This window comes from Strongylocentrotus purpuratus, unplaced genomic scaffold (assembly GCF_000002235.5).
Source record: "Strongylocentrotus purpuratus isolate Spur 01 unplaced genomic scaffold, Spur_5.0 spur5_contig_870, whole genome shotgun sequence".
Lineage (NCBI taxonomy): Eukaryota > Metazoa > Echinodermata > Echinoidea > Camarodonta > Strongylocentrotidae > Strongylocentrotus > Strongylocentrotus purpuratus.
In genome coordinates, this window is record NW_022145580.1 from 758,619 (window position 1) to 773,951 (window position 15,333).

The 15,333-nt window shown below is 34.9% G+C and overlaps 1 protein-coding gene across 4 annotated transcripts in view; it reads right to left on the reverse strand.

The window, feature by feature from the left end:
• LOC577610 (neurabin-1) overlaps positions 1-14,160 on the reverse strand; it is a 73,545-nt gene extending 59,385 nt beyond the window's left edge. For 3 of the 4 annotated variants that reach the window (XM_030976502.1, XM_030976488.1, XM_030976507.1), the window contains exons 1-2: positions 14,000-14,160; positions 4,874-4,994 (exon numbers count right to left, since the gene is read on the reverse strand). In XM_030976502.1, the coding sequence (XP_030832362.1) occupies positions 4,874-4,994; positions 14,000-14,030 (152 nt within the window). In that variant the 5' untranslated portion in view covers positions 14,031-14,160. The remainder of the gene's footprint in view (positions 1-4,873; positions 4,995-13,999) is intronic. The other variant, XM_030976493.1, reaches the window with a different exon arrangement.
• Positions 14,161-15,333: the final 1,173 nt, after the last annotated feature.

The window sequence follows — 15,333 nt, forward strand, 5'->3', positions numbered from 1 at the left end:
TGCATTGTGAAAGAAACGTTGTGGAATCGATCAGAAAAGGTTGATCATCTAGCATCTAGCATCTGCAAGGTTCTGGAATCATCAAAATGATAAGAAATTTGGCCCATTCTTCGTAAAGTTACAAGCACTATACACAGAAAGATGTATATGGGACTACCCTATATCTCTCACAGACCATGAGAGAAACAAATTTACCAAATATATGAATTAGTAGGCGGTTTCCCGGCAAATTTTTTATCATCATGTATTAGTCAAAACATATTCTTTCACATGATTGGTAATGAGAGCTTCCATTTCATTTTTTGAAATTGGGGCGTTTCCAATACTGGTCTTTACCTTTAATATCTTGAGCAAGGAGCTTTCTTAGGCTAATGTAAAAACACCTTTAACCTACTTCTCCATTCTAGTTCAACCTTCACCATACCAACCATACCTATAACACCTTTCAGACCACTTTTCCCATAGTACTATTCTCCAAGCCATAAATCCCCTATTCACTATCCCCCAAGCAGTAGTTTGAACTGCATCGTTAGTTATATCACCCCTTTGGGATGAGGTGTCTGAGAGGATCAAGTTCCATTAATAATCATCCATCCATGCTTATAGTTAAGATCAAAACCAATCTTCCATTTTCATAATAGTGAATAGGCATGGTTTTATTGGCTTCAAAACTAATGATCATGAACTTAATAATAACTATGATATTGGCCTCCAAACTAATAATCATAAACTTGATATTAAATTTGATATTGGCTTCCAAACTAATAATCTTAAGCTTAAAGATGAAGTTGAGTTCTGGTCATGCGATTGCATTGTGAAAGAAACGGTGTGGAACCGACCAGAAAATGTTGATCATCTAGCATATAAGAATTTGTGTGTATTGCAAGGTTCTGGAATCATCAAAATGATAAGAAATTTGGCCAAGTCTTGGTAAAGTTACAAACACTTGCACAGAAAGATGTATATGGGACTACACGAACACGTGGCGTAAAAAGCCGGCCCCCCGATTTTTACGATGTTACATGCATATTTAGAATATGAAGGCATTTGAAGAGCCATGCTTTTCAGGGAACATGTCTTAACTGATGTTCTTCCACACTTGCACAATAAGAATGAGTAATGCTCAAAAATTATTTTTCACCTCTTCCGAGAACTCAACCTTCTCTTTAATAGTATAATATGATAATATTGGCTACTTGTATACTGCTCATAATTGTCCACCATGCAATGATGCGCACAGAGCTAAGATATCACAGTTTGCTCAAAAGCATTGTTTAACAATGTATCCAGTTTTACAAATCTGAGATGCATGGCCCTACGTGTTATCAGTGTCTGTGATATCATGTAATATTGAAGCCCTAAACAAAATTGCGCTTCTAAATGATCATGAAGTGCTTCAAAAGTATAAATCTTTGAGTGTCCGGTTTTACCATACTCATTTTTATTAAAAAAACATTGGGAAAACGGTTTTGAATTTTTTAAATTCCAAACATAAATATATTGAAAATCAGACAGGCAATCGGCATGTAAAATTCAAAGGATTCCTGACTGACCTACAGGTTTATATTATCACTTCAGCATGAGCTAAATCCAGGATTTTTTTAAGAATCTGAGACAAAGAAAGATACAATCCCTTTAAAGGCAGTGTATCCCTTGTGCAGCCAACATCAAATTCTGTAGAACTTTGCAGGAATTATGAATATGTCACATATATATATATATCTGTGAAATTATGGAATTTAAATGTTAGCAGTGTCCTAGTATTCAAATATGCAAGGAAACCTGTTTACTTTCTAGACTTCACTGTCAGACACTATTGTAAGACTGACTGACTCTTTTCTTCTTTGGTAATAACATGCATAAAATGAGCTGTAAAGGATACATGAACATTTGTCTACATCAATAACCCAATTCTTGTAATGGCCAAAATTAAACTGATTGAATATTTGCGCAGCACAAACCTATGACCATTCAGTAGAAGGGTCTCAAAATCAGACTATTTAATTAAACGCCAGCGATCGCTAAATTCGATTTGACAACTAACGGTTGTTATTTTTCCACAACAAGACATTTTCAAGCCCTTTCAAATGCCGTTGGAATTTAACCTTTTCATTTTTGTTGGCCTGCAAATGGGACATAGTACTTTTAAGGCAGACTTAAAAGGGTCCTATCACCTACTTTTTGTAATACAAATGTTAGGGTTTCCATTTGATATCCAATGTTCAGAATATCAATTTCAAATAGAGCACCTGTAAAGAGAAATGGCAGATTCAAATTCAGGTTCTGAAATTGCACTCTTAAAGGTAATACAAAGTTTTGGTATAGGGTCATGAATATGGTTCAAATGAACAATTTGGAAGTGTAAACGATCCTACAATATTCAATGATGGTTGTCGTGTTGAAATTGAGTCTAAAGTTATGAAATTGTGAATATTAACTGTTTATGTTGTATAGCTCCCTTTCGAGATTCATATTACTTTAGCTTGAAAAAAATGTTTCTTAACTAAACTCAACTGATTTTCTATTCCCGTTTGGAAATTAGATATCAGAACTGCATATTCAGAGATTTTCATGGTCCCAGCTATTTTAATTTCTCAAAATCCTTACTGTTTTAGAGCCCAATTTTCTCAAAGTTGCTTATTCTAACACTAGGTTTCACAATGTTAATGCAAATTTTAAATTTCATAATCTAATCCTATTGAAATATTACCAAAATTTTAATAAAGAGAAGAACCTTGTGAGAGTGTGCTTCCATAACATTTGTCACACATGAAGGCTGAAGAGATGAAGAGTTTCTAAACGCTTCCCGGGAAGTACAAGATATGTTAAAGTAAAGTAAAAGATAACTTTTAGAAGAAAACCACTGCTGATATATATACTGTGCAGCTTTATAGGTCTGTGATAAAATAGAAAGGCAATATAGGTCAGTTACAGAGAGGGCATGCCTAAACTATAGAGGGCAATTTGTAATATATCCTTCTAAGTAGAGTTTCACCAGGCCATAATGAGAATATATTGTCTGTTTCAAGCCATAAGGGCGCTAAATCTGTTTTAAAGTATAATATCTAACACCCTTCTGTCTCCAAACAGACGATTTGTTTCTAAGATGACAGATATGCCTACACGTTGACAATTGCTCTTTGATGGGCAAGGAAATGCTCTGTGGAAAAAAAAGCGCAGAACTTTGCTCATAAACAATAAGAAAGCAATTCTCACTATATCCTTCTGAGCAGAGTTTCACCAAGCCATAATGAGACCATATTGACAAGGTGGAGAACTACATATTGTGATATGCTCCTCAAATTCTGACAAAATTGAAAGCAAGCATACAGCAAGTCTTTTTTCCTCATTAGATAGCCCTCATAAGGTCAACTTTGTTGAGAACATCTCCATCAGATGTGTTATTGCATACAGTCGAATATGTGAATACAAACATATTATACGATCATATAGACAACCGTAGATGCCCTAATTCAAAGGAAAGTAACATCAAAATGTGAAGCAATTTGTTGAAACCCTAGGGCTATTTAGGCTAGCCGGACCCAACAGTTCATTTGAAAGTGTCCATCAGAATATTGAATCAAACAGTTACTTTATACATCAGCCTAGCTTATAGATTTCAAGCAGACCCCTTTTCCCCTCTTTTTAATTGGTTTATCAAAAAATCGCTAAAGGCTGATATTGTATGTTTTACAAAGCAATCAGATATTAACAACATAATACAACAGTGTCAAAATACAAAAGTAATATAACAAAATAACAATGGCAACATCATACAGGAATAGAAAAGATGTAGTAAAATGTATGGAAGATGCAGATAAGTAGCCATCCAGGCAATGTCATTAAATATTCAAGGATAAATTCAATTGAGCATATGTTCAGAAATATTAGCCTTATTATTATTTTCACAATAACAACCAGGAATAATTCAATTCCTCATAAGGCCTGTCCTCACTAGCTCGAGATTACCAATATCCCACTATTTGAACTATCCCGATCGCAAACTATCCAGCTAATTTGCGTCTTCATCAGCCCGAAGTTCCAATTAGCGGGATATCTGGTCAGGATTGTCATCCCAAGATATCTTGGGTGGTTGGCAAAATATCCAGCTATTTGTCTGGTGCGTCTTCACCAGACCGAAGACTCGCACTATACTATGCAAGAACGCTGAGCAAAAGAGTTTCAAGTTTTGAGGTCGAATCTCGAGCTGATGAAGATGCGATTTGTAACTTCGGGATTATAATTCCCAAATCAGAAATAGCGGGCTATTTGGCAATCTCGAGATGATGAAGACGCGCCTATATATACCCCTTTCATATGAGGGGTATATAGAGGGGTAGAAGAGGATCGAGTCCGCATGCACTCAGTCCAGAAACAACTCTAATAAGAACAGTATCAGCATCATATATCGATCCACTTTCAGTGCCAGACTCTTGAAGACTTCTGAGAGAAGGGTTGAGTCTGAACTTCATCTACACCGGAATTGCATTCTCTACAATATGAATGATATGTGCACTACTCAATGAAGATCTCAAGATCAAGATATCTTCTCAATTATCTCCTGTCCTTTTTTACAACAGGTTGGTGGGTAAAAAAATGAGAAATCATGGATATATTAGGACCGTCCTTGTCTGCATCCATGGAAACAAACGAGCATGGCAGATGAGATGAGCTCTAGCTGCTCCAAGTATGACCAGTAGTGACACCGGTAGCATGATCTGAGATGCGAATCAAGTGGGTATATTGACCCACGGACCTACTACGAACAAACGTAGGTCCATGGTATATCTAACGCTATGGACCGAGTCCAGACTCGGACAGTGTATATATGAAGGGTATAAGATGAAAGAAACTGAAATGGAGTGTTTCTTACCTTCCATCTCTCTGTGCAGCTCCATTAGGGGTGATCGTCTTGATGAAGATACCAAGCTTCTCTAGCCCTGCATCTGCTCCTACTCCCATACCTATGATGCTCAGACCTAGACCATCAGATCCTAGAACAATACAAGAAAGTGAAATAAATTACCAAAGTTAAATGACGAAAGCACCATTAAAAACAGACATTATTATCTATCAAGGCTGGGCTATCCAACACAGTTTTTGAGCGTCAAGTATCGCCTGGCTGGAATGCTCCCCAGGGAGTGGAGATTGTGCACAGTGTGTGGAGGCAAGCACTGAATCCAATGACCGAGGTAATAGTATATCTGTAAGGCGCTTAGAGATGCTTAGAGATATTGTATTAAACCCTATATAAAGGCGGAATATCATTATATTAATGCAGGCTAGATTTGTATTTTCTAATAAATGATTCTCCCAACAAATGATTTATGTAACCTATTTTGATGCTACTTCTATTACTGAAAAGACTTTTAAGCATAAGTATTAATCTGTTGACTACTGAACTCTGTCACTCCATAGGCTTACCACATATACCACTCGGTCTAATCTAAATATGGCTTTGACCAACAATATAGTTAAGATTTTAAGTCTTGCCTCCTTAAAGTTTTGTAATCATCTTTTTAAATAAAAGATATCCATAGACAGCTCGGTATCAGATACATAAAAATGTCATAATAACCATTTATCAGTCGGGAGCCTTATGGCACCAAAGTGGGGCTGGATCGACAATCATGTATGGTGTTATCAGGAATATACATCCCACTAGGCGCCGGGCAACCTCTACTGAATCAACATATATATATTATAAATGATATGGAAGATGCGAAAGGGCACCCTGTATGAATGTGTTGATTTTAAATTAAAGTTGGGGGTCTCCGAACTAGCATGATGTAAATTACTCAAGAGATGGAATAGAATATCAATTGGATTTACAGATAGAGAAAAAGAAATATCATCGCTTGGATAGTACAAATCAAAGCAGATCAAAAGAGAATGTGTGTGTGTAGAGGGGTATAGTGTGTGTGTCTGTTTGAGAGAGACAGTGAAACATGGAAAGTGAGGGGGGAGAGAGAGAGAGAGAAAAAGAGAGAGAAAAAGAGAGAGAAAAAGAGAAAGAGAGAGGGAGTGCGAGAGAGAAAAAGAGAGAGAAAAAAGAGAAAGAGAGAGAGGGAAAAAAAGAGAGAGAGGGAAAAAAAGAGAGAGTAAGAGAGAGAAATAGAAAGGGGAGAGAAAGAGAGAGAGAAAAAAAAAAGAGAGAGAAAGAAAAAAAGAGGGAAAAAGAGAATGAGGGAAAAAGAGAAAAAGAGAAAGAGGGAAAAAGAGAAAAAGAGAAAGAGAGAGAGAGAGAGAGAAAAGTAAGTTTTGACTATCAGGCATAGAAAACTAATTTGAAGAAAAAAAAAACTGATGAAAAAACTGTTAAAGAGACTCCAGGGGGTATTCTGAAATTTCTTTTTATCTCAGATAAAACCTGAGATTCTAAGTCATCAAGATAAAAGTACCTACAAGATCTTTTTAAATTGGAAATGTACCCTGAAATTTATTGGGGACAAGTTCAAATTACCAATAAGAAATGGTAATTTTCACCCTAATGGTGTTCATGGAAAAGAATTACTATCTAGTGTTAGGAGAGTATAGCATGAAAGCATCATTTTGATAAATGATAAGTTTGCTGGATTCCTGCAACTGAAAAGTTTGAAAATCTGTTTCTACACTTTCACATTGCTGAACCAGACACAGGAAAAATATGCAGAAACCCTCTAATGGCAACCTATAATAACATTCTTTGAAACACAAATTAAGAATCCTAAAGAAAAGGGAAAATGTAGAGAGGGAAAATGTAGAGAGAGAATATGTGACATAGGGAATGAACAAAAGACCAAAAGAAGAAAAGGAGAAAAGGAGAAAATATCGATGGTGTTGAGTGGTAGCACTTTGATATTTTTGACTGAGGGTTGTTGAAATGCTCTTACATGTCCGCAAATAACCGTGCAACTCCAGACATGAGCAATTGAGAAATCAAGAGCTTGGAATAAAGGCTGACATAAACTCAACTCCCTCTCTCACTTCTCACCTTATTCTCTATTTCCGTCTATCTCCTTTACATTCTCGTTTAAACCCCTACAATCTCATGGTGTGTGCATTCTTCTTCATTCATGTACCTTTCTTCTTCTCTATTTCCATCTCTCTCCTTTACATTCTCGTTTAAAACCCTACAATCTCATGGTGTGTGCATTCTTCTTCATTCATGTACCTTTCTTCTTCTCTATTTCCATCTCTCTCCTTTACATTCTTGTTTAAAACCCTACAATCTCATGATGTGTGCATTCTTCTTCATTTTGTACCATTATTCATCTCATTTCTGGCTGGAATAAAGCTTCATTATTAAAGACCTATCTTATTCTATGACCCTTTGGGTATACCTTAATATATCAGACTTTAATAAAACTATCAATCATAATTTAATGACTCTGTGAAATCAATCATTTATCTATACAAGATGAAGAGATAGAGGTGGGGATCAATCCACTTATCAAAATCCTAGAGCTCTAGGGAATTTCTTGAGATCTTTTCATTTCATCTCATCTCCTGTGCTTTAATATCTCTAGAGAGAGAACTGACCATATGTCCACCCAATCAAAAGACACAATCATCCTAATATAGCATTTTTGTTTTGTTTTAGATGTTCACAACCCTTATACCTATGAGTATTCATAGGTATATTTCTTGCTTGTGGTATTGTGCAGACAAAAGGCTTTTTAACTATAACCCCACCCCCTCAAATATACTGCCACTTTCTTACTAGACAAGTTATAATTGATTGCGTCAAAATTATGAATTGACAACAATTCTTAATTAAGAAGTAAATATGTTGTAAGATTATGAATTCTACTGAAAATTTTCACTTTTTCCTCCCTGATATGTAGAATTTTGATCTGTTAAGTGTTAGACAATAAAATATTTTTCTTATACCTTTAATGCTTTTAGAGACATTAGTTAATCCCTTAAAAAAATGTGTTTCTGTTTTTCACAATATTCTTTGATGAATTACACTCGTATCAAGAAGACTAAGTTGAATTACATGATATAGGAGTGGGCCGGCATACAATTGAAATCCTCAGACTCCCCGCTCAAAATGCTCTTCGGTTGATTCCAATAAATATGATAATAAACAAAAATACAGGAATACTACCAAAGATGATGGATAACATTTTGAAATGTTATCAGATTACCCATCTTATTATCCTCCTGGAATCTCTCTTTCTCATCTCATGAAAACCAGTTGCACTACCCAAAAAGCAGCAGAATTCTTTTATTCGGCAATACGTCATCTAATCTTAGTGTCCGAGCTTATAAACTGACAGATACGTATCGGCTATCATGAGAAGCTATACAACGCATAGGTATTCGGCTGAGAAAGCAGATTCTATTACACGCTCAATGGAAAACTACCGCATTCTCCTCCTAAGGATATATCTCTTTCATCTACATCAATCCAAAAAGGGTAAAAACTTTTCCCTGTTGTGCTTTCATCATTCTCCTCTCATTGATAAAACTATTAATATTGGCATTTATGAAGGTTTTTCTACAGTATTATAGGGCTTAATGAATGATATATGACATTTTGTAATGGAATAATTAATAATGTAAATGCAAGCTATGAAAGATAAAAGTCCTTCAAAAATTCCAATATGAAAATAAATGCAAAATTACACTTCAGTCTGATCACAGTTAGGATTTCATTAAAATCATCATTTATGATTTGAAGTTGTAAGGCTTTTACCAATATTTGATATAACAATACACTTGAAGCAGATAGATTATTTCCACAGAAAGAACGAAAACCTGATGAAACTCATTAAAGAATTTTTTTTTTTAAATATAATTTTCATCTAAAATTCATACATTTGGCACACTACTCTGTGAGCATTTTGAACACGTTTTTCATACACCATGGTTAATTTTCAGAAATGTTGTTTCTATAACCACTACCATAAAAAAGAATTTCTTGACGGATACGAAGATAAAAAGGAGTTTGATGGAACATTAAAATGAGGTTTTAGAAGTTATTTGATCATGGCAATGTGAGCATGCAGTCAGTGAACTTATCAAAAAGCAAAAACATCCCGAAAAGGTTAGATTACATGAGCCTCCCTTGGGCGGTCCATTCTTTATGAAACCTGGCATTTCTATATTCTTTTTCACTTCCTCTCATATTTTTAAAGACAAAGTTCAGTTCTGGATACCCCGAATAGTGTACTACACAAGATTATTTGTTTTAAACTATGCTTTTATGGTCTTTAATTGTTCTCTTAATATAACAATAATTACTTTGATAATTGTCTTTAATTAGTTTTATTTATTTGTGAACTCTTTCTTTGTTCCCATATGAATATATCTGTGTTTCGAAGAATGTTTGATTAAAACCCAATTTGTGTGCTTTTTGTTTTCTATATGACTCCAAACCACATATAAACAATACATGGCAATTCCAATTGACTACATCCTCAAGAGAGAAGAATAGCAGGTATTTCGCTCTAAATGCAATTAATCTGCACACAAACTCACACCTTACCTTTAACAGTTAATGAACAAGTCAGCATGGATAAGATGCAGTATGCTTTGATTACTTAAGTATGTTATATGGATGTCTTACATGAGCTGTACACTCCTCTATCTCAAACTACAAAACACAAATTTCTACGACCTTTCTCCAATTTTACTGTCTTTTAAAAAATAAATATGAAAAAATGATAGATGATGCTACACACGTACACACATGCAAAATTAGAGTGGAAAATGATTTTTTTTTTTTTAAAGAAATAATTAAAGTGGAAAATGTAAGTAAAAAGGGGAGCCTTGGATACCCTGTGCATGTTATAGTGGAGAATGATTCCTCTGTATTGCCTAAAGGCAGTGTACCACTGCTGTACATGTAATGGAATCAAATATTTGTGGAGAGTTATGGCTGATATTCTTTTTGACACAAAAAGGTGAAGATAAAAAAATAGGACTTGTGTTTCTGCATGATGTCTAGTTTGGCCCCTGAGTATGCAGGGAAATATACATTAAATCTTTTTATTTTTTTAAATAATTATATTGTATAATTTAAAATATCATATTTTATCTGTGTGTAAATCAGTACTAAAATATTCGATTTTCTTTATAAAATAAAGTGATTATCCAGTCACTTAATATGATCAAAAAAACTTCATGATTTTTTTTTTTCATCTGCATTTTTCTAGCAGGAATTAATGACTTGAAATGCTAGAGGCGTCGTAATGGCAGCCAGGCTACAGCCGGGGTAGTAATTGTGTAGTGCCAGGAGTGTCAAGTCTGACAGATATGAGCGCTATACAAGAACACCATTATCATTATTATTCTCTTTCCAGCGCACTTTCTAGAGAAATTTGGAAATTAAAATTATGATAAAAAATCAGGACCGATCAGGCAAGCAATTAATTTCAAGCTTCGTGATTCTGGATTAATGGTCACCTAAGACAGAGTGGTGCGGAAGTGTGCTGGTAGAAATTAAAACCTCAGTCCCATGTATTTGCTTTAATGATGTAAAACAGCATGGGATCAATGCAAGATCACTGCAGGATATTAGAAAATGAAAAGGAAGAAAAAGAAGAGAACTAAATGAATCATACCTTGCCAAGAAGACAGCTTATTATCGCCAAGGTTTTGACGAGTGAAATTATAAACACCCGAGGGATTAGAATCTTGACAGAAAGTGACAGAATGACATATATGCAAGGACAGAACCCAGCAAGCTTTTGTTGACATTACATTAAAAATCAACCCCAGAGCTTTTCAAGCAATGAAATCATGGAACAATTTACTGCCATTAGTCCTGAGTACACTGAGACATTGAATTAAAGAATACTCCCCCCCCCAGCAATTGGTAATTAGTTTCTTATGAAAACAAAAAATATTATTCTACTGTATTAAGTTAAGCCTGCCTGAGAAGATATTGCTCAAAAGTATTAGTGGACAACTCTGTCATGATGTAATACATATTTTGGCAATGGAACAACATCATTCTGGATCAACATCAACAATAACCGACCCCCCCCCCCCACACACACAAAAACAAAACAAAACAAAATCTATTGCCAAAGTGTGATTACACTTTCTGGTTCTTGTCATTAATGAGCTACAATAAATTGAATACCACAATACTTCTAGCAATGTGAATGGACTTTTGTGACAGTGCCATTAGGAAAATTGAAAAGCTTTTAAAAATTGGAATGAAATAGAAATCTCATTGAGGTTTAATGGATGTATGATGATGCACAGCATGAAGTAATCAACAGAGAATGTGACTGGATTAAGTCCTTCTAACTAATGCTACATTTAATCTATTTGGCAATGAGGAAAGCAATTCCTTAGAAAATCTTCAGTTAGATTCTGTTTCAGAGAATTCAAGTAAGGATGATGAAGGTGACCTTGATAGTAGTGATGATAATGATGTCTTAACACAGACAACTTTGAAAGTATGCGAGCTGGAACATATACGCATTTGCAGTGACAAAGCACAAATGTTGCATCAAGATCTTCTGTTACCATCTGCAACTACAACAAAATTTACTATAAATGGTAGAGAGAGAGAGAAAAATAGAAAGAGAAATCATAATGTATTTGTCTGTAGGTAGACCTGTCGACATTTGGGACATCATTAAAAACATCAACCAAGAGAGAAAAATTATTTTAAGAAGTTTGTAGTGATTTGAGCCAATTAATGAAGAGAAGCAACATAGAATAAAGTATATCTATTCTATTTATCAGCCTTTGGGGGGGGGGGGGTCAAGTAGTTGGAGATCAAATCAAATGATAGGAAAAGACACAATTATGGCAGTTGCAATCCATTTTTAGAGTAAATGTCTGGCATTATGTTTTCAAAATGACCAACGATGATATTAAAGAACATTAGCAAGCAGTAAAAGCAGATTAACCCATTTAGATCTAGGGATCACAAAATAGACTAAAGATTTGGATCGGGATAAAACAAAGATATTAGGACAAGGAGATACAGGAATCAAATTGTATCCTTAAATCCAAGATATGAGTAAACATTCTAAATATTAATATTTACAGCCGGCACACAGCTGGTTCTCTAATTCTTACATTAGTTCTGTTCATACTGCGATGCTTTTGATATGTGTTGGTTGATGTGAATTGGCCGGTAAGTGATCATTCCTTGGATTCTGTTCCTACCAGCATGGAAACGTTGTAATAAAATTGGAATTACCCAGTTCACATGCATGTCCATAGTTAGTGATGAGTTCTACACCTAGTACTACTGTTACCCAAAATTATAAAAATGTTCAAGAAAGACAAACTTACTCCCTTATTCTTTACAAGTGAGAAATGAAAGTGTTCATAATTATATTTCCAGACTCTTCACCGTTTTCATCCAGTGTTCACACTGTCTCCATACTGTGCTCACAAATTTCCCTACTCATTCTGTTTTCATACCACTTTCACACTGTTAAAGTGACTCCACATTGTTTTCCATCTCCACAGTGTGTTCATATCTTTTAAAGAGTTTGAATAACATATGAAGGGTATCCACAGTGTTTACCATCTTCACAGTCCACACTGTGATGATATTGTCTCAAGATTGTCAACAATGTATAAAGACTGCCACACTGTTTTGAATATGCGAATTAAAAATATTAAAAAGAATTCTGTGCTTGTATAGAGGATGAAGGGTTCAATTCAGAGCAGGCAGTGAATGTGATAATAGAGTTGATTAGTTGTTTACATCAATCAACTCATCAATGTACACTCACTACATGATGAAGAGAACCACATCTGGTTATGTGAGAAAACAATATATCACAGGAAACATAAATAGAAACATGATCCAGTGACAAGGCCACCTCTCATAATCTCATTTACAAACTGATCAATCAAGTAAGTTAGACTCTGTAAGCTTAAAGTAATCCTATTTAGTAAACTAACCCTCAACATAGCTAAACATCCTTCAGCATAGCCTCTTGTTCAAATTTGATCTGTTTTTCAAACCACATTTGTATGCATTATTGCCAATATAAATCATACATAATTGAGCCATTTGGCTGCAAAGTGCATTCATAATAAAGCCTTTTCAATCAATCAATCAATCAGGGGCCTGTTTCATAAACAACTCTTTATCTATATAACAAATGCTAAATTTATATGAATAATTTGCTCTTAGCCAATCAGATGCCATGATTTCAGTAGCTTATAACAGTAGCTTGTAACTGGTTATTGATATCAAGTTTTATGAAACAGGGTCCTGGTTATCAGCAGTAGATGTGAACACATTAAAATCATCGGCATAAATTTTTCTTCCTCTCTCTCTCTCATTAACATTCTTCTTTTTTATTTTATTCTTAAATATCATACTACTGAATTCAAAGAAAAACCTGAATAACAACTGTGTTTTTATGCTTTTAACTCCTTGTATTATTCATTACCACCTGCCCTTGTTTGTGTCTAGTAATGTGCTGGTATAGAATTTTTCATCTTAATTTGATTTAGAATTTATGATCTAACTTATTAAATAGATGACGAAAGAAATATTCATATACACTTCTCTCTCTCTCGCTCTCTCTCTCTCTCTCTCTCTCTCTCTCTCTCTCTCTCTCTCTCTCTCTCTCTCTCTTTCTATCTCTTTGTCTGGGTGTTGTATATTTCCAGGGCTATCAGTTTACATTAGCTTTTAAGCTGAAGTTCTTACATTTTGCCCCTATCATGTTCCACTACATTTCAACTAAAAACAGGATGTTTACTTTCAAAGTTTCCCTTTCTATCTCTCCCTTCTTCTCTTTCACTCCATTAAATACTCCATACTATCCTTCTCTCTCCCTTAATCCCTCTAGTCTGCTCTCACTATTTCTCTATATTTCTTCCTACCCCCCCCCCCCCAACTTCTCCAACTCTCTTTCATACCCCTTTTACTATATCTCCATTTAATTGTTGTTCATTTCTATATATCTCTCCCTTTTTTTCTATCTCTCTATAATTGCTCCTTCTCTTACTCTCCATTTCATTCTCTCTCATCGTCTCTCCGTCTCCTATGACTAACATCACTTCAAGGTCAACTCACCTTTCTCAAGGTCGACGGGGAAAACATCCATTTTCTCCACTCTTTTCTCAAGTTCGTATTCGGCTGACGCTGCAACGGGATCAATGTCATCATTGCGCCTATCATAGACATCTTGGGCGTATGTTTCATGAACCTGTTGAAATGATAAAAAAAACAAGAAGAAAACTGATTTATGGTGATTCCAGATGGGACAACTTTTATTTGTAAACAAAAAAAAGGAGCAAAAAGCATTTAAAAAAAAAAATTCTCATTACTACTCTGCTCAGATGGTTGCAACCAACATGTTTTACAGTAATAAATCCAACATTGTAGAAATGCCATCAATACTATTTTATTTGCCATTTATTTCACCTCTGAATAAAAAATCACTGTACATGACCAGTCACTAATATGGTGTTCTAAATTTCACTTAATGATTGCCCTAAAACATCCATGATTATTGGCAAAGGGAATTTTTAAATTAAAATTCTGTTTTGTTTAATAAAGAATGGCCTGTAACACATTTCACCTGGAAAAATACCTCAATGTTCTGCTATCTTGCTTTTATATTGATCCTAAATCCTTTGAAAGTGGGAAATAAAGTTCAAGTTGGAATGGGAACAGTTCAGCTTATTTACAATAAACTGAAAGACTATCGACAGGAAACAGACAGACAATTCCTTAAGGGATAATACCACTGGCACCACTTCCTCTTCCAGAGGTATTAACACAGATTGTTACTCTGGCCTTGACCAAGATCATTGCTAACCTTAACATTCATTCCTTTCTAGAGTCTGTTAAAGAAACATTGCTGATACTAGTTCCACTTTCTATCACTTACACACATGCCAAGTTTCTCTCTCAATCTTAAAATGTCCTCTCTTAAGCCCCATTATATAATTATATCCTCTTCCTGTTGACTACTCCTTTACATGCCATCTATTTTTCATGACTTTGCCTTTTCTTGTAGTTTCAATTTACTCATGAATAGTCATTTTGCACACACCAATCAATCACCAGGAAAACCTTCATGTTATGAATAATTAATGAATCCCAAAAGATTCCCAAAAGATTCCCAATAAAATGAGTCAAAGTCCTACCGTTCGTTCGGTGAATCTTGCAAGTCTGGAAGGTTATATTCTTAATACAACATTCAACAATTGATATTAGATAGCAAAGATGGATTAACTTAGTACACTGTATCCATGACTGTTTCTCTTTCTATAGTGAGGTTTACACGACAGTTTGTTTAATACTTCCAGTTTAGATTGTGGTTTTTAATTTTAAAGTTATCTTGTATAGTTAGAGACCATGGGGGCGCACTCATGGTTACGTAACTTTAAGCTAGCTCAAAG